Source organism: Callithrix jacchus, chromosome 7 (genome assembly GCF_049354715.1).
Source record: "Callithrix jacchus isolate 240 chromosome 7, calJac240_pri, whole genome shotgun sequence".
Classification (NCBI taxonomy): domain Eukaryota; kingdom Metazoa; phylum Chordata; class Mammalia; order Primates; family Cebidae; genus Callithrix; species Callithrix jacchus.
Genome location: NC_133508.1, coordinates 44,548,745 through 44,568,067, shown reverse-complemented (window position 1 = coordinate 44,568,067; position 19,323 = coordinate 44,548,745). Strand labels below are relative to the sequence as shown.

General features: G+C 46.7%; 1 protein-coding gene and 1 non-coding gene across 3 annotated transcripts in view; one reads left to right on the top strand and one right to left on the bottom strand.

The window, feature by feature from the left end:
* The window catches only part of DNAJC11 (DnaJ heat shock protein family (Hsp40) member C11), a 64,774-nt gene that overhangs the window by 30,366 nt on the left and 15,085 nt on the right, over positions 1–19,323 (top strand). Inside the window, exons 5-7 of one of the 2 annotated variants that reach the window (XM_002750234.5) lie at positions 12,659–12,787; positions 13,771–13,893; positions 15,413–15,486. In XM_002750234.5, coding sequence (XP_002750280.1) covers positions 12,659–12,787; positions 13,771–13,893; positions 15,413–15,486 — 326 coding nt within the window. The remainder of the gene's footprint in view (positions 1–12,658; positions 12,788–13,770; positions 13,894–15,412; positions 15,487–19,323) is intronic. The other variant, XM_078330240.1, reaches the window with a different exon arrangement.
* On the bottom strand, positions 17,760–17,879 carry LOC118143379 (5S ribosomal RNA). Its single transcript, XR_004727604.1, has one exon. It is a non-coding gene; the product is annotated as a 5S ribosomal RNA (ribosomal RNA).

Below are 19,323 nucleotides of genomic sequence, written 5' to 3'. Positions count from 1 at the left end.
CAACATGGTGAAACCTGTTTCCAAAAAAAGTCAGCCAGGCGTGGTGATGCATGCCCACCAGCCTCCCAGGTAATTCCTACTCGGGAGGCTGAGGCAGGAAAATTGTGTCAACAGGGGAGGTGGAGGTTGCAGTGAGCCAAGATCATGCCACTGCACTCCAGCCTGGACAACAGAGTGAGACTGTCTCAAAAAAAAAAACAAAAAAAAAGAAAAGAACAAATGCTAGCTTAAACTGGGATGCATGGTAAGATAAACCTCTGATGAAATACATTCACAGGAGTTTTTTTTAAGACACAACATTTAAAGGACCATATATCCAGAACACGTCCATCTATTTGAATCCCACATTTTTTTCTAATTAATTAATTTTTTTGAGACAGAGTCTCGATCTGTCGACAGGCGCCAGGCTGGAGTGCAGTGGCGCAGTCTCGGCTCACTGCAACCTCTGCCTCCCGCATTCAAGCAATTCACCTGCCTCAGCCTCCTGAGTAGCTGGGACTACAGGCGTGCGCCACCACGCCCAGCTAATTTTTTGTATTTTTAGTAGAGACGGGTTTCACTGTGTTGGCCAGGATGGTCTCGATCTCTTGACCTCGTGATCCGCTCGTCTCGGACTCCCAAAATGCTGGGATTACAGGCATGAGCCACCACGCCCAGCCTGAATCCCACATTTCAAAGTATATTTGACCAGATAAAATTATGGATGGGAATGAAGCTTGTGTATCATCTGTTATCATATGTAATATGTATGTAATAAACGATTTAATTATCTTGGAAAAAAATGTATATTTGAAAAGCTAATATCTCCACTCCCATCTACCCACTCTCCCCAACAGGTGAGGCCCTCAAAAGTGCAGGGTTACCTTTTGGTCAGATGTCAGATGGAGGTAGAGAAAACCCTGGGTGAACCAAGTCGGGGAGTTTGGAATAATTGGGAGAGTTGAAAATCTCCAAGGTGCCCTGAACTGTGGCCAGTGCACTGCAGGGAGGTCCGGTTTGGAAGGTCGGTGTTGGCAGATGAGGTGGGACGGGTGAGGCGGGAGTGCCTGGCAGGAGCAGGCTGTTCCTTCGGTGTTTTTGCTGTTCTGGCTGGAGGTTTGCTGTTTTCAGAGCAGTGAAAGGGAAAGAGAACCTTGCTGTCATCCTGCGTCCGTGTCCTATGATCAAATCGGCCATCTGGGGGTGTGTGGCAGTTGCTTACTGGGATTCTATGCAAATGTGTCTGCAGGCCATGTTTCTGTGGAATGAGGGAGCACAGCTGTGACCATCTCACACAGGCATGCAAGTTATTTTTAAAATGTCCTGTACTTTGCTACTTCCATAAAACTGCTTCCAAATAAATAAAACATTTTCTAATCAGAAATATTGAGTGATAGCCAGATGCTGGCTGTTCAGCATTTTAAGGAGAGGATTTGGGGTAGATCTTTGATTTCATTTCCGAAGGCTTTTTTTTTTTTTTTTTTTTGCTTCTCAAGATGAGCGGACATCCTTGTCCTGAGGAGAAAAGGATGATCTCCTCTTTCTGAAGACCATGGAGGCTGGGCATGGTGTTGCATGCCTGTATTCCCAGCACTTTGGGAGGCCAGGGTGGGCAGATCACTTGAGTTCAGGAGTTCAAGACCAGCCTGGGCAACATAACAAGATCCCTGTCTCTACAAAATATTTACAGATTAGCTGGGCACAGTGGCACATAACTGTAGCCCAAGCTACTTGGGAGGCAGACGAAGGAGGATTGCCAGAGGCCAGGAGTTCGAGGTTGCAGTGAGCTGTGATTGCACCACTGCACTCCAGCCTGAGCCTCAAAGCAAAGTCCTGTCTCAAACAAAAGATCGTGGGCAGAAGGACAGTTTCGATGACGTGGGGATCAGCCTGTCAGCTGGATTTCCCCATAGAGGACCCCAGCCCAGAGGGGTTTGCAGGCTGTGTCCCATGCTACTACTGCTGCCCGAAACGCAGGTGTATGTTTCTCTCTGTTTCCATCAATAAGAGCAGGTTAGGTAGAGATTTCCAGTAGGTTGATGTATCTACCAAGCAAAAAGGCCTAGCGAGGAGCAGCACAGGTTAGAAAGAACGACGGCCACCAGGAGGCAGGGCACAGAGCAAACCGTGTGGCAGTGCTTCGTTTTCTCTTTTGTAAAGCAAGGACATCTGTCCTGACTACCATGCCAGGTTGTTAAAAGATTGAAAACACATGCAAGAGATGTTAATTTATTAGGGAAAGGTAATCTTGCTATATAAATGCAGTGTGGTACTGGTGCCAAATGACGTTCAGAACTAAATGTTGTGGTGGTGGTTCATTCAACACTGAGGAGGAGGCCGGGCATGGTGGCTCATGCCTGTAATCCCAGCACTTTGGGAGGCCGAGGTGGGTGGAGGTCAGGAGATCGAGACCATCCTGGCTAACATGGTGAAACCCTGTCTCTACTAATAATACAAAAAATTAGCCAAGCGTGTTAGTATGCGCCTGTAGTCCCAGCTACTCCGGAGGCTGAAGCAGGAGAATCACTTGAACCCGGGAGGCGGAGGTTGCAGTGAGCCGAGATCAAGCCACTGCACTCCAGCCTGGGTGACAGAGCGAGACTGTCCCAAAATAAAACAAACACTAAGGAGGAAATTCAGGAATGGTGGGGCCTGTGAGCTGGGATTTGAAAATGGCCCTCGAACAATTCCCACAGCCTTTGTCTGGGGCCAGGTCTGGTGCTGTTTGCAGTGTGGCTGCCTGTGATATGGGCTTGTGTGGAATGTGCTGTGCAAGGCACCACGGTTCCCAGGAAGGAACGAGTAGAATCCCCAGCCCCGGGTGTGTCCACTTTGCCTACTGGCTTCAGCTGATAGAACGTGTGCCTGCGCACACCCACATGCATGAACACAGACACATCCATGTACAGGAGAGCCTTGGTCTTGGAGTCAAGGGCCCTGCGTCCAGCCTCAGATTCCACCTTCCTGTCTGTGTCCTTGATGAAGTCCCTTCTGTAGCCTTAGTTCAGTTTCTGCTTCCATGAAATGGGAGGCCCAGTTTCTGGGTTGAGTCTTTGGACCCCACAGTCCTTAACTCTAGCTGCCTGTTTCCTGCCTTTGCTTTGCCCTGTGGGAATGAATTCCTATCCATATGTCCTGCTGGAAAACGCCAGCCTCTGGTAGCTGGGGTCCCGGTATCTTTAGGGTCCTCCACGTTGAACTGGTATCGGAGAGAGAATTGATGGCTCAACAGGACATGGAGTTCATCCCTGAGGGTAATATGTGAAACTGGACCCCGACTGGAGCACCCTGGGCATTGCCCTGCTGTCATTGGATTTCTGTTTTATTTGCACAATGCATCCACATTTCTTGCATTTTAAGGACTCGAGATCATGTAAGTGTCGTTCTGTACTATATTCACTTCGTATTGATTATTTTAATTCCTTTTTCCTTAATACCCACAAATCTTCTCCCTCTATGGATGGCAGTCACTTTGAGCATCTTTAGAAGGCAACTTGACCCCAGGCAGCTTGTCCGATTTCATTGCTGCCTCCTTCATGAACTTGTTTAGATCCTGTGTGGAGCAGATGCTTAAGTCAGGATTGTTTGGGGATGCAGGGGCAAAGGAGCTTGACAGTCTCTGCAGGCATATATTACTTTAGAGTTTTGACCCTACAACAAAATAGTTTTGTGGAGATTTATGTTATTTCCTTGGCCATTTTTGCTATTACGGAGGTTGATACACACTCCTTGGCAAGACCTCCTCTCTGATCTAAAAAGCCCCATCATCAGCGTGGTTTGTGTAATAGCTGAGAAACACAGTTCCACTTTATCAGAAAAAAATTTAAATGATGTATCAGTCAGGCACAATGGCTTACACCTGTAATCCCAGCACTTTGGGAAGCCGAATTGAGTGGATCAACTGAGGTCAGGAGTTCGAGACCAGCCTGACCAACATGGGGAAAACCGATCTCTACTAAAAATACAAAAATTAGCTGGGTGTGGTGGCAGGTACCTGTAATGCCACCTACTCGGGAGGCTGAGGCAGGAGAATTGCTTGAACGCAGGAGGTGGGAGTTACAGTGAGCCAAGATGATGCCACTGCACTCCAGCCTGAGTGACAAGATCGAGACTCCATCTCTAAATAAATAAATAAAATGTATCAAGAGCCTGGGCAACATGGCAAAATCCCATCTCTACCAAAAAAAGAAAATTAGCTGGGTGTGCTCCTGTAGTCCCAGCTACCCAGGAGGCTGAGGCAGGAGGATCACTTGAGCCCTAGAGGCAGAGGTTGCAGTGAGCCAAGATCCCACCACTGCACTCCAGCCTAGGTGACAGAGAGAGGAGACCCCATCTCAAAAAATAAATGAATAATGTATCAAGGAAGGCATATAACCATAAAAATATTTTCAAATGACAAAATGTTTTCACAAAGATGTAAGCATGCATCACTTGTTTTTGAGACAGAGTCTCATTCTGTGACCCAGGCTGGAGCGCAGTGGTGCAATCTCGGCTCACTGCAACCTCCACCTCCCGGGTTCAAGCTATTCTCCTGCCTCAGCCTCCTGAGTAGCTGGGACTACAGGCGCTTGCCACCACAACTGACTAACTTTTGCATTTTTAGTAGAGACAGGGTTTCACCATATTGACCAGGCTCGTCTCGAACTCTCGACCTTGTGATCCACCCGCCTCGGCCTCTTAAAGTGCTGGGATTACAGGTGTGACTTGCCCAGCTATCACTTGATTATTTTTCAAGGATTTTGGGGTTGCCCTGGCTAATGACTATAGCCAGCAAAGTTCGCCTGTGGTTATGACCTCAGTCTCTTCTGTGGAAGTGATTTTGATGTCCTAAAACTGTCTCGACTTGACTGAGAGAATGACAGAGCAGAAGATGGGCTGTTTAACCCGTATATTTGTTGAGTGTAGTGGCAGGAAGGGGCAGTTCACCGTCTGCAGAAATGGGCTGCTGTTGCGATCAGAGAATGTGGGAGTTTGTCATGTAAGGAGAAGGGAGCCAAGCCTGGTTAATCAGGTCTGGGAAGGTGCTGTGACATGAAACTGAGACTCTGGAGAAGAGTGGTCTTGACAATTGGGATAGGAGGCACAGAGGGATTCAAAAGTAAACAGCTGTTAGTCTTGAAGTGAGGGCTCTTTCACCCCCTGCATCAGCATAATCACTTACAAACAAGGTTTCCGAATTAAAGACTAAAGTTTATACAGGGAGAACAGGCTCGGACTTCCATCTGAGATAAAGTGATGCTGTGGGAACAGTCATGAGTGCCTTCCTGGATTCATCAGTTATAAAACAGGTGAATCTCACATTGCCTCATATCACCTCTTTTGGTGGGATTTTCAGTTAGTAAAGAGTTCCCTTTGAGACTGCAGTTGACAGAAATTTCATGTTATCCTCATGGCCAGATAAATGTAAACCTGAAAGTAATTCCGCCTGGGTGGTGGCGAATGTGGTCACTTCATCGTGACCATCACTACACAGTAGCTACACGTATCAAATCATCACACTGGACACCTTACATTTTTTTAAAAGGATTTGAAACCAAAAAATAAAAAATTTAATTTTTGTATAAGGTGTAAAAAAAATAATAAATTTAAAAAATTTTTTCAAGAATTTAGAATGGTACATTCCTGGCTGAATAAACAACTGATTCTACTCAGCGAGTACAAATGCATCATTTCCTACCTGGTAAGAAGTTTCTCATTGTGGGAGAAAGGCTGTAACTCATGCACAGAATTTCCGAGTCATGTCAGTGAAGACGTGATTATCACAGTCACAGTTGACTCAAGCAGAAGGTTCTGAAAGAGCCCAGTGAACAGGAATGAAGGGATTAAACTACAAAATAAGATTCAACAGGGAGAAATGTGCTAGCTAAGAAAAGAGGAAAACAGGGAAAATGGTCATCTTTCATTGACTTGCTTTACTATTAGCAATTTTGTGGGTTGGGAGTGGGTAAAAGTGATTGGTTTATTCACAAAGTAATTTAATTTGGCTGACTGCAATGTGCCAGGTACTTTAGGACATTCAGCAGAAAATAAAACCGCTTAATTCCTTTGTGAAGCTTAATGATCTAGTTGAGGAACAGAGAATCTGCAGTAAATGCAGTATATAAATTATGTGTTAGAATCGGGGATGTGGCTCACACGTGTAATCCCAGCACTTTGGGAGGCCGAAGCAGGCAGATCACCTGAGGTCAGGAGTTCAAGACCAGACTGGCCAACATGGCAAAACTCATCTCTACTAAAAATACAAAAATTAGCTGGGCTTGGTGATGTGCTCCTGTATTCCCAGCTACTCAGGGGCTGAAGCAGGAGAATTGCTTGAACCCAGGAGGCGGAGGTTGCAACGGGCCGATATTGCACTACTGCACTCCAGCCTGGGCAACAAGAGCGAAACTCCATCTCAAAAGAAAACAGAAAACAAAACAGTAAGTCTTTTCTTTTTTTTTGAGATGGAGTTTCGCCCTTGTTACCCTGGCTGGAGTGCAATGGCTCAATCTCGGCTCACCGCAACCTCCATCTCCTGGGTTCAAGCAATTCTCCTGCCTCAGCCTCCTGAGTAGCTGGGATTACAGGCACGCGCCACCATGCCCAGCTAATTTTTGTATTTTTAGTAGAGACGGGGTTTCACCTTGTTGACCAGGATGGTCTCAATCTCGTCCTCATGATCCACCCGCCTCGGCCTCCCAAAGTGCTGGGATTATAGGTGTGAGCCACTGCGCCAGGCCGAGGACCCTGTCTGTTAAAAAGTAAAAATAAAATAAAATTTTCTTAAGAAAACATGCACCTATGTATAATTAAACAAAATTTTTAAATTACATTGATTATGTGAACATTAAGAGTAGGAATCAGTCTGTTCACTCACCCTGCCTGTCTCCAGTATCGGTGTTCTGATTATGTACTGCTGTATAACCATTTCAAAACTTGGTGGCTTCCAACAACACTTCAGTACTCTCTCACGGTTCTGTGGATTGGCTGGGACTTGACTGTGACAGAATGGTGGCCACAGGGGTTGCAGGCAGATGGCAGCTGGGTCTGGTCTGTTGCAGGCTTGCTGTTCTGCATGTCAGCAGTAGCTTCTGCATCCCTGTCTCACGAACTTCAGCAGGGGTGGCTGGTGTCACTGTCTCTCCAGGCACCTCTCTCCGGGCTAGCTTGGGCTTCCTTGCCAACAGCAGTCTCTGGGTAGTTGGACTTGATATGTATTAGCTAGTGTCCCTCAAGATAGTGCATTTTAAAGACCTGGGCCAAGCTGCAAGGCTTCTTGTGAGCCGGTCTTGAAGTCAGCACCATCACACCTATGCATTCTTTTGGACAAAAGCAAGTCTGAGAGCTGGTTCAGGATCAAGGAGAGGGCTCTGTACCAGGGCATGAGTACCCGCAGGCATGGCTCCTCCGGAGGCCTTTAATCTAACTTCCACATTGTGTCACACTATTTTGTGAAGAGTGTATTTCCAGTCTTTTTCTTTCATAACATTGCCTACCATCTTTATGAAAGTTGCATTTATATTTAGCAAATTTTATTTTACTTTATTTTGAGACAGGGTCTCATACTATCACCCAGGCAAAAGTACAGTGACACAATCACGGCTCACTGCAACCTGGACCTCTTGGGCTCAAGAAATCCTCCCACGTCGGTCTCCCAGGAGACTGGGGCCACAGGTTTATACCACCACTCCCAGCTAAACTTTTCTTTTTTTAATTTTTTTGCAGAAACAGTCTCACTATGTTGCCCAGGCAGGTCTGGAACTTCTGGGCCCAAGCAATCCCTCCACCTCAGCCTCCCCCACGTGCTGGGATTGCAGGTGTGAGCCACAGCACCCAGCCAAAGTTTTTGACACATTTAATTGATTCTTCTCTGCATATCATATTTTCTTCTTTCTTTCTTTCTTTTTTTACTGTTCTCTGAAGTGAATGAATTGAACCAAATGCATATTATATTTTCAATTTAGAAAATACTCTCTCAGGCCTGGTGTAGTGGCTCACGCCTATAATCCCCACACTTGGGGAGGCTGAGGTGGGTGGATCACTTGAGTTCAGGAGTTCGAGACCAGCCTGGCCAACATGGTGAAACCTTGTCTTTACTAAAAATAGAAAAATTAGCCAGGCGTGGTGGTGTGCACCTGTAATCTCAGCTACTCAAGAGGCTGAGGCAGGGAGAATCACTTGAACCCAGGGGATGGAGGTTGCAGTGAGCCAAGATAGTGCCACTGCACTCCAGCCTGGGTGACAGAGCAAGACTTTGTCTCAAAAAAAAAAAAAAGAAAATACTCTCTCAATTCTCAATTTCTTCATATTAGAACATAAAAATATCTTGGCCCACATATTTTGACAGGTATTGTCTTTTTAACTTCATTCAGAATAGTTTTCTTTGACACATTTTTATAAATCATCTTTATTTATGATTTTTTTAATGTCTTGTCAAATTTAAATGCTACAAAACTGTAGACCTTTTCCATTCAGTTTCCTTCTAGGACAGAATATAAATTTACCCAATTAAACGTGACAGCTCCACCAAAAGATTCCTACCCAAAATAAAGATACTCCAAAATGCCGTTGTGGAATTTCAGAATTATATATTATGAACCATTTGAGCGCTTATTTATTTTGTATGGCTTCTTTTCTTCCTAGAAAGATTAGTTTCAGAGTATTTTTGGTTACAAAATTTATTTTTCAAGGATTGTAATTTTTTTTTTTTAAGACAGAGTTTCGCTCTTGCTGCCCAGGCTGGAGTGCAGTGATGCGTGCGATCTTGGCTCACTGCAACCTCTTCCTTCGGGGTTCAAGTGATTCTCCTGCCTCAGCCTCCCGAGTAGCTGGGATTACATGCCACCATACCCAGCTGATTTTTAGTAGAGACAGGGTTTCACCATGTTGACCAAGCTGGCCTCAAACTCCTGACCTCAGATGACCCACCTGCCTCAGTCTCCCAAAGTGCTGGAATTACAGGCATGAGCTTCTGCACCTGGCCCAGTGATTATAATTTCTTAGATATTTTTAGTCTGTTTAAAAAAAAAAAAAAAAGTTCTACAAAGGTTTCAACATTCCAAATACATATACAATTTTGTTGGTGTTGTTTTTTGAGATGGAGTCTCTCTCTGTCACCCAGGCTGGAGTGTAATGGTGAAAACACAGCTCACTGCTACCTCTGCCTTCCAGGTTCAAGCTATTCTCCTGCCTCAGCCTTCTGAGTCACTGGGATTATAGGCATGCACCACCACGCCTGGCTAATTTTTGTATCTTTAGTAGAGATGGGGTTTCACCATGTTGGTTAGGCTGGTCTTGAACTCCTGACCTCATGATCCACCTGCCTTGGCCTCCCAAAGTGCTGGGATTACAGGCATGAGCCACCACGTCCAGCCTGTTGTTTTTGAGACAGAGCCTTGCTCTGTCACCCAGGCTGGAGTGCACTGGCACAATCTCAGTTCATTGTAACCTCCACCTCGTGGGTTCAAGGAATTCTCTTGCCTCAGCCTCCAGAGTAGCTGGGATTACAGGCGCGCGTGCCCAGCTAATTTTTGTATTTTTAGTAGCGACAGAGTTTTACCATGTTAGCCAGGCTGGTCTCAAACTCCTGACCTCAGGCGATTCACCTGCCTCAGCCTCTCAAAGTGTTGAAATTATACGTGTGAGCCACTGCACCTGGCCATGAATATACAATTGTTGATGTAATGCCATGCAGATTTTTTTTATTATTCAAAATCATTGTCATCACAGAGATGTGTTTGTGCTGTTACTCTGTGAATATAAAAAATATGTGAATTTTGACAACTACAACTTCATTTTCCATGGGTTGAGTATCACAGCTTGTTTTGACACAATTATACATTATCTGTATCACTACAGCTAACTCTAAGGATGTTTCTGCTCCATGGGTTTCTTGATTTAATAAGAATATTTTTTACCATAACACTATACTGCCTTAAAGTTGGCATTTGAATATCACCATAAAAACAAACACGTTTACCTTCAACGTGGAACTTTTTAATTGAGTTTATAGTAGCATTTATAATGTCAGGTGTTTCACCCTCAACAGAAATCAAATAATTATTAGGGTTAATACATATTCAGATTGAAGTATCTGATAGAAAGCTAGCATCAGCTGGGTGTGGTGGCTCATGCCCGTAATCCCAGCACTTTGGGAGGCCGAGGCGGGCAGATCACGAGGTCAAGAGATCAAGACCATTGTGGCCAACATGGTGAAATCCCATCTCTACTAAAATTACAAAAATTAGCTGGGCGTGGTGGCCCTCATCTGTAGGCCCAGCTACTTGGGAGACTGAGGCAGGAGAATCGATTGAACCCGGGAGGTGGAGGCTGCAGTGAGCCAAGATTGCGCCACTGCACTCCAGCCTGGCGACAGGGCGAGACTCTGTCTCGAAGAAAAAAGAAAGAAAGCTAGCATCATTAGCAGTTGGGAAGTTGGGCTAATAGGGCAACCAACACAGAAGCAGCTGTTGCTTTATCTTTCATTTATGCACTGCAGACCTTCGAATGGAAATATGAGTGAAATTAATGTAGAGAAACTACCATTTGATCTAAATGAAAAATGCTTTTCACAGTTATATGTAAATACACCTGCTGCTACAACCCACTTCCAGGCACAGTGTTAGAGGAATGACTGACCGTTGACGCTAGTGCTTCAGCAGATCTGAGGCTTGATTTTCACGTGCTGAGAGTTAGCTCTCTGGATGGTCAGTGTGGAAAAACATTTTATACAACTTACAAGTTCATCAGCTCTCTGGGAAAATGGAAATTTAATACTCAGTGTCATCTCTGCCTGAAGAGTTTGTTGAAAAAGGAAGTGTTGCCAAACAGCAGCAAACACCTGTAGGTTTATATCGGTCATTGCCATTGTCAAGCCACTGCCTGATTTTTGTATGGCCTGTGAGCTAAGAATGACTTTTACATTTTTTAATGGTCCAGAAAAACCAGAAGAATTATGTTTTGTGACATACGAAGGTTACATGAAATTCAGATTTCCGGGTTTATGAACAGTGTTTTCTTGGAACACAACCACACTCGGTCATTTACTGCGACCTGGCTTCTTTCCCACTTCAGTAGCAGAGGTGAATTGCGACAGCAGACTGCATGGCCGACAGCACCAAAAATCTTCACTCCGGCTCTTCACAGAAACCATGTGCAAAGCCTGATGGGTATCATTCAACAGGCACAGAAACATTGTAACAGGGTGCTCAGGGTGCTCTCTGACAGGCTCTGCATCACAGGCCACCTGTGTTTCCCATTTTCATATGTATTTGGAGTTTCCTAGGGATGTGGCTGACCATGGGCTTGACAGCTTCAGCCATCCCACAGGCCAAGGCTCTGGCCACCACTAGCTACGCCATGTAGCAGCATCTGATACTTCCCCACTACTGAGGCCAGGAGTAAGCTGCACCTCACCACTGTCAGCGCACACCACACACACCCATCCTAGAAAGGGAGCTGCCTCCTGCAGTTCATCTGCAAAGAAACGGCAGAAGAGTGGTGGGCTCTCACCGGCTGTGTCCTAAAGCCACTGTGCGCCTCACACGTGAGATAAGACCATGGCAGATGCTAGAATTACAAGTGACAGTCCATCTGCAAAACCGACTCTGGCATAAAAGTGAAAAAGCTGGGCGAATGGCTAAACCAACAGAAACAACAGGTTAAACCCCACCTATGACACTCTAGAGACCACCCACACACCATCTGAACTCATCTGCCATTGCCCCGTCTGCTCTAGCCCTAAGGCCTCCTCGCCTCTCCACTGGGTGCCCACAAGGGTATTCTCATTTGATTTTTTGTTCCCACACCCCCTTCTCAGAAGCCCCTTTCTTCACCACTTAAAATACTCTCAAGCTACTTAGGGGGTGATAGAATTCACCAGGTAGTTTCACCAGCGTACACATGTCAAAAACTCACGGAATTGTGTACTTCAGATGGGTGCGGTTTATACTGCAATACATAAATTAAACCTCAATTGATTTTTTTTAAATGGGCTGCAAAAAGTTTCATTTAAAATGTGTGTGGCCATGGTTTTATACACTGGATTAAGATACATGTCCATTTTTAAAGTTATGACTATAAAAGAATAATAATAAACATTGATTTTCTGAGTGACAAGCGTTTTTATCAGCAAAATTTTAGCTTAGAATTCCTTGAGTGAACAGTGTTCTGTTTCTCATAACTTAATTCTCAAGTTAATTTGAGAAGGTGGATTAATTTTTAAGTCTCCCATTTGTTTGTAATTAGTGCTGCTTCATCTTGGAAGACGTTTTTATTTAAAGAGTGTTAGGGTAGTTTTGTGGTATAAGGGTGTTTACAAAAAAGTGTTTAATCCATACAGCTAATTTCTAGGTGGTCTTATGCATTTCTGGGTCCTGTTTGGTCTGAAAATCAAACCATGGAGCTGTTACTTCTCTGACTAGCACTTTGTGTTTGGCATGTCATTGCTCTGCAGACAGGCAGACCGGCTTTCCCTGTCAAATGTTTTCTAGCTCCGGACGTCTGTGGTGCTCTGCGGTCGTTTGGTTCAGACTGTGACATTCATGCTTTGTGGGCTTCCTAGTGGAGTGTCCTACCTAAACCAGTGCACCCTGACGTCTGATGACTTGTTCAGTTCAAGCAAGCTGGCTGTTAACTGTAGTATTGTCTTTCATTCTGCAAATACCACCCCTTCTGCTGACGGCTTATTTTTCTGCCCCAGGGAACCATCAGTGTTGGAGTAGATGCCACTGACCTTTTCGATCGCTATGACGAGGAGTACGAAGATGTGTCCGGCAGTGGCTTTCCACAGATTGAAATTAATAAAATGCACATATCCCAGTCCATTGAGGTAAAGCACACAACCACCTCTCTAAGTACAGCAAGGGCTCGAGTTAATGAGGCACAGCACACCAAGCAGCTAGAATGAGAGTCTGCCCAGGGTTTTTCTCATCTTTATTTATGAAAAGATGCAATTAGCCACTTAAAAAAGAAAGCGCTTCAGTCCCAGCCTCGTGTTACTGCTGTGCTGGCATGTGGGCCCGCAGGAGTGTGGGCTGGGGCGCTGGGCTCCCAAGGCCTCGGGCCTTTCCAGCAGAGGGTGTGAATGGTCTGGGAGAAGTAGAGGCCCAAGGTCATGGGGTTCTGGGAGAGAACGAAGACTTCCGTGGATCGTTCTAACAACCGCTTTTAGTTTTAAGGCAGATTCTGCTAGGAGCCGTAAGGCTATAGCAGCTCCCATCCTGAGCCCTGGGCACATGAAAATGTCACCATTCTGCCCACTGTTTGGATGTGGCAAGGTCAGGCCATTCTCCTGAGCATTTATAGTAGATCTGTGTCTCCTCAGTTCATTAATTTATTATCAAATGCATCAACCAACAGTGTGAAGTCCTAACTTGGGGAAATTTGCCCCCACTGGAGCTCCCCAAGTCAGTTAATACAGAATACAGCTATGGCAAGGTCTTCAATCCCCCCAGAACCCTGATGGCAACCGAGGACAGGAGAGGCCCAGGTGTACCACAGAGGGAAGGCACACAATGAAGTCCCTATGCAGTCTGATACCATTGGGACATGCAGCCCCATGTTTCCCCTGGTGTGGTGAAATTTGCCCATTCAAGCTTCTGCAAAACATATTATCCTCATGGTCACATGCAGACCAAATAACAAAGCGGAAGAAAAGTCAAGCTGCTTCAATAATCCTGCATCCATATGTCCTTCTGAACAGCGGAGTCATCTGCACCTTTGGCCGTGGGCTCACAGTGTGTTCTTTGGGCTGCTGCCATTGGCACTTTCTGTTGTTTTGATTCATTTATTACCAGCAAATATCATTTTTAGGCACCCTTGACAGCGACAGACACAGCCATCCTCTCTGGAAGCCTCTCAACCCAGAATGGGAATGGAGGGGGTTCCGTTAACTTTGCGCTCAGACGAGTAACTTCCGCAAAGGGATGGGGAGAGGTAAGAACGTCTGTTGGCTGAGTTATGTTGTCCGTGCAAAGCCTATTTCCGAACATTTACACTCTCAAAGTTCACCCCCAGAGCCACCCAGGGGGCCCCGTTGTGGTGCAACATGGTACCAAGTATCAAACTTCCATAAGTTGACTGGCACTAAAAGGAAAATAGGTCTCATAAGCCTGGCCAACACGGTGAAAACCCGTCTCTACTAAAAATATGAAAATTAGCTGGGCATGGTGGCACCTGCCTGTCATCCCAGCTACTCGGGAGGCTGAGGCAGGAGAATTACGTGAACCCAGGAGGCAGAGATTGCAGTGAGTCAAGATCACACCATTGCACTCCAGCCTGGGAGACAAGAGCAAAACTCTGTCTCAAAGAAAAAAGAAAGAAAAATATGTCTCATATCTGAAAAGTCCGTCAGTCTGCCTCACAGTTTAAAATTAGGATAGAAAAACAAGGTTTCCTATGAGATGCCAACTTCCAGAAATCCAGGCCCTGCAACTCAGCATGTTTGTTCCCTTTGAGCAAAAAGCCTATGGGCTAACTTTTCCCTGCACAATTCAGAAGGCAGGTGCTCTCTTCAGTGCAATGGTTCACTGACTGGTGGCCATGTAACCGCCAGTTCTGCCGAACAAAGTGAGCTGCATCAAATTAACATTGAAGGGTTGTTTGAAAGTCACCCAGACAAGTAAACACAGCAGCCAGGCTCAGCTGTGACTTCCAAGGCTGTGCGAGTGTGGAACTGCTGCTGGGTTTTAACCTCAGGCCCCTGAGGTCCACCCTGGTCACCTGGGAGACATCTGGCGCAGGAAGAAAATAAAAAGCCGGGCGCGGTGGCTCACGCCTGTAATCTCAGCACTTTGGGAGGCCGAGGCGGGTGGATCACGAGGTCAGGAGATCAAAACCATCCTGGTCAACATGGTGAAACCCCGTCTCTACTAAAAAATATACAAAAAATTAGCTGGGCATGGTGGCGTGTGCCTGTAATCCCAGCTACTCAGGAGGCTGAGGCAGGAGAGTTGCCTGAACCCAGGAGGCAGAGGTTGCGGTGAGCCAAGATTGCGCCATTGCACTCCAGCCTGGGTAACAAGAACGAAACTCTGTCTCAATAAAAAAAAAAAAAAAAAAGGAATCGGCAGCGCATGTGGGGGCGGGGGCACACCTGACCGCAGAAGGCGCTCTGCAGCTGAGGGCACTGCACCTGGAGGGTTGTGGGGAGCCAGTTGGTCTCTTCTGACCTCAGCCTGGGAAGCAAGGATTAGAGGTGAGCAGCTTTTTCTTTGGAGAGACCCACTGAAACCTGGGTCTCCTTTGGGTCTGTGGCAGCAGACATTTCCATTTGGCAAACGTTAAGATGAGACATTAACAGTATTCCGCCCCCTTCTTTTAGACCCCTGGCATGACAGTGAATTGAATGAAGGAATTATACCCAGAGGTACATTCCTGAGCCTGGGTTGCTGCTATGAGATGAAACCCCATTAATGCCTTCTCTTCTTCTCTTCTCTTTTTCCTTTTTAAACAGTTGGAATTTGGAGCCGGAGACCTACAGGGGCCTTTATTTGGTCTCAAGCTGTTCCGTAATCTCACACCAAGATGGTAAATATGAAAGATAGCAGCTCCTCTTTGGTGGTCTTCGTGGACTTATGAGACTAGAACTGCATGTTCTTTTTATCACAGTCTTTGCCACTATTTTTTCTGTCCTTCAAGGTCACTGTGTACATCAAGGGCAAGTGCAGCACTGGCGTGAAGCCCAGGCAGTGTGCAGGTGGGAAGAGGCTGGGTTGCTGGGGCCGGACCCTTGTCCCAGTCCTGGCCCAGGCTGCACCCTCCAGGCCTCACACCTCCCTCACCTGTGCCACGAGGCCATGGGGAAAGAGCGCCTTCAGGGAGAGTTGGTCAGTGAACAGACCTTTGGATCATTTATATGTCCCAGAGAATGGCAGACTGCTTCGTCATCAGGCTGACTGACATATGCCAGAGATATAGTCCCCAGCCAGCCTCTGCTTCCTGTCATCTCTGCTGCTGCCATGATGTCACACTCCCAGAACAGTGTATCCCTTTCTCTTTAGAGGGAGAGCAGTGTCTTTATTTCCCATACAGTGGGGGCAGTGTTGTCTGTATGAGCTCAGCTAAAAGACTTGTTGGAGGGTGAGTAACACCTCTTTCCTCTGGGGGAAGATGTAGCTAAAGGAGTCCTAGAATGGAGCACACGAAGTTTATTTCATTTTATTTTATTTATGAGGTGAGTTTCACTCTGTCTCGCCCATGCTGTGTACAGTGGTGTGATCTTGGCTCGCTGCAGCCTCTACCTCCTGGGTTCAAGTGATTCTCCTCTCAGCCTCCCGAGTGGCTGGGACTACAGGCCTGTGGCACCACCCCCAGCTATTCTTATACTTTTAGTAGACGGTTTCATCATGTTGGCCAGGCTAGCTCGAACTCCTGATCTCAGCTGATCCACCTGCCTCGGCCTTGCAAACTGCTGATATTACAGGCGTGAGCCACCGCGCCTAGACTATTTTATTTTATTGTATTGCATTTTACTTTTAGAGATGAGGTTTTTGTTCTGTTGCCCAGGCTAGAGTGCAATAGCCCAATCATAGCTCACTGCAGCCTTGAACTCCTGGGCTCAAGCAGTCCTCCTCCCTCAGCCTCCCGAAAAACTAGGACTACAGGCACATGCTAACATGCCTGGCTCATTTTTTAGTTCTGTTTAGAGATGAGGTCTGCCTGTATTGCCTAGGCTGGTCTCCAGCAGTCCTCCCACCTTGGCCTCCCACAGCACTGAGATTAGAGGCATGAGCCACTTCATAAGCCTAGATACCTGTTTTGTTTTGTTTTTTGGTTTGAGACAGGTTCTCACTGTCACTCTGTCTAGGCTGGCTCACTGCAGCCTCAACTTCCCAGGCTCAAGTGATCTTCCCGAGTAGCTGGGACTATAGGTGTGCACCACCACACCTGACTAATTTTTGTAGAGATGGGGTTTCACCTTGTCAGCCAGTCTGGTCTCTAACTCCTGACCTCAGGTGATCCTCCCACCTTGGCCTCCCAAAGTGCTGGCACTACAGGCATGAACCACTGCACCCAGCCTGAGATACATGTTTGATAAGAAAGTTATTACAATTCCAGCCAGGCACGGTGGTGTGAATTAACTTTCTTTTCAAACATGGACTCTAGCCTGGGCACAGTGGCTCATGTCTGTAATCCCAGCACTTTTGGATATGGGAGGATCACCTGAGGTCAGGAGTTTGAGACCAGCCTGGCCAACATGGTGAAACCCCATCTACTAAAAATGCAAAAATTAATCGGGCATGGTGGCACTTGCCTATAGTCCCAGCTACTCAGGAAGCTAAGGTGGGAAGATCACTTGAACCCAGGAGGCGGAGAGTGCAGTGAGCCAAGATCACACCACTGCACTCCAGCCTGAGCAACAGCAAAACTGTCTCAAAAAAAAAAGAAAGTTATTATACACTTCCAGTGAGACATGTATCTGTTTGCCAGCCAGGCTCTGCAGGGATTGACGTAATCCCTGCCTACTAGTCTGGTCATTTGTGGGGCACAGGGCAGGGAACACAGGCAGGCCTGTAGGTCAGCCTGCCATTGGGAGACATCATGCAAGACAGGAAGAGGATGTGGCCTGTAGGGCAGGCGGAGGCTGCTCAAGCAGAGGCACCAAAGCAGTGCTTCCGACAGACGCACAAGGAAATGAGCGGGCTGTGACTCTCACCTGCAGTCCCAGGGCTTTGGGAGGCTCACTTGAACCCAGGAGGTCGAGGCTGCAGTGGCCCAAGATTGCACTACTGCACCCCAGCCTGGGCAACAGAGCAAGACTGCCCCCCAAAAAAAAAAAATTTTTTTTTTTTTTTTTAACAAGCCTACAAGCACCTGGTATTCCCAGGCGGTCTCCCATCCAAGTACTAACCAGGCCCGACCCTGCTTAGCTTCTAAGATCAGACGAGATCGGGAACGTTCAGGGTGGTATGGCCGTAGACAAAAAAATAAAATTTTTTAAGATGCAAGGGGTGTGGGACATGCTGCTGTGGGGCATCACCTGGGTGTTGCTCACAGCACAGCTCCACACGACCTGCTCTGGGCAATTGGATTCAGTAGGTCTGGGAAGGGGACTGGGGTTCATGCTTAGAATGGAACAGCAGGGGGAACAGTATCTGTACACACATCAGTGTTGTCCTGACCCTGTCAACTTAGATTGGTCACCTCAGATGCTAGTTAAAAGCTGCCTCGGAAACTCCGTCTCAGAAAAAAAAAAAAAAGCTGCCTCGGGCTGGGTATGGTGGCTCATACATGTAATCCCAGCACTTTAGGAGGCCAGGTGAGACGATCACTTGAGCTCAGGAGACCAGCCTGGACAACATGGCGAAAACATGACAAAAAATACAAAAACTGCCCGGGCGCGATGGCTCACACCTGTAATCCCAACACTTTGGGAGGCCAAGGTGTGTGGATCACCTGAGGTCAGGAATTCAAGACCAGCCTGACCAACATGGAGAAACCCTTTCTCTAATAAAAATACAAAATTAGCCGGGTGTGGTGGTGCATGCCTGTAATCCCAGCTACTCGGGAGGCTGAGGCAGTGTAGGGGTTCAAGCTACTCCCTTGAACCCGGGAGGCAGAGGTTACAGTGAGCCGAGATCGTGCCATTACACACCAGCCTGGGCAACAAGAGCAAAACTCTGTCTCAAAAAAAAAAAAAATACAAAAATTAGCCAGTGTGGTGGCACACACCTGTAGTCCCAGCTACCCGGGATGCTAAAGTGGGAGGATTGCTTGAGGCCAGGAGGTTGAGGCTGCAGTGAGGCATGATGACACCACTGCACTTCAGCCTGGGTGACAGAGCAAGACCCTGTCTCAAAAGAAAAGCTGGCCAGGCATAGTGGCTCATGTCTGTAATCCCAGCACTTTGGGAGGCCGAGGAGGGTGGATCACCTGAGGTCAGGAATTCAAGACCAGCCTGGCCAACATGTTGAAACCCATCTCTACTAAAAGATTTCAATTAAAAATTGAAAAATTAACTGGACATGGTGGCGGGCTCCTGTAATCCCAGCTACTTGGAAAGCTGAGGCAGGATAATGGCTTGAACCCAGGAGGCAAAGGTTGCAGTGAGCCGAGATCGCGCAGCTGCACTCCAGCCTAGGCAACAAGAGTGAAACTCCATCAAAAAAAAAAAAAAAAAAAGGAAAGAAAATCGACCTGTCCAAGCTGAGATGATCTTCCTCCTCAGCCTCCCAAGTAGGTAGGATTACAGGGTATGCCACCACACCCAGCTCATTTTGTGTGGAAATGGGGGGTTTGCCATGTTGCCCATGCTGTTCTCCAACTCTTGGGCTCAAGCGATTTGCCTCCTGAGCCTGCCTACTGTTTTTTTTTTTTTGAGAACAGAGTTTCGCTCTTGTTACCCAGGCTGGAGTGCAATGGCGT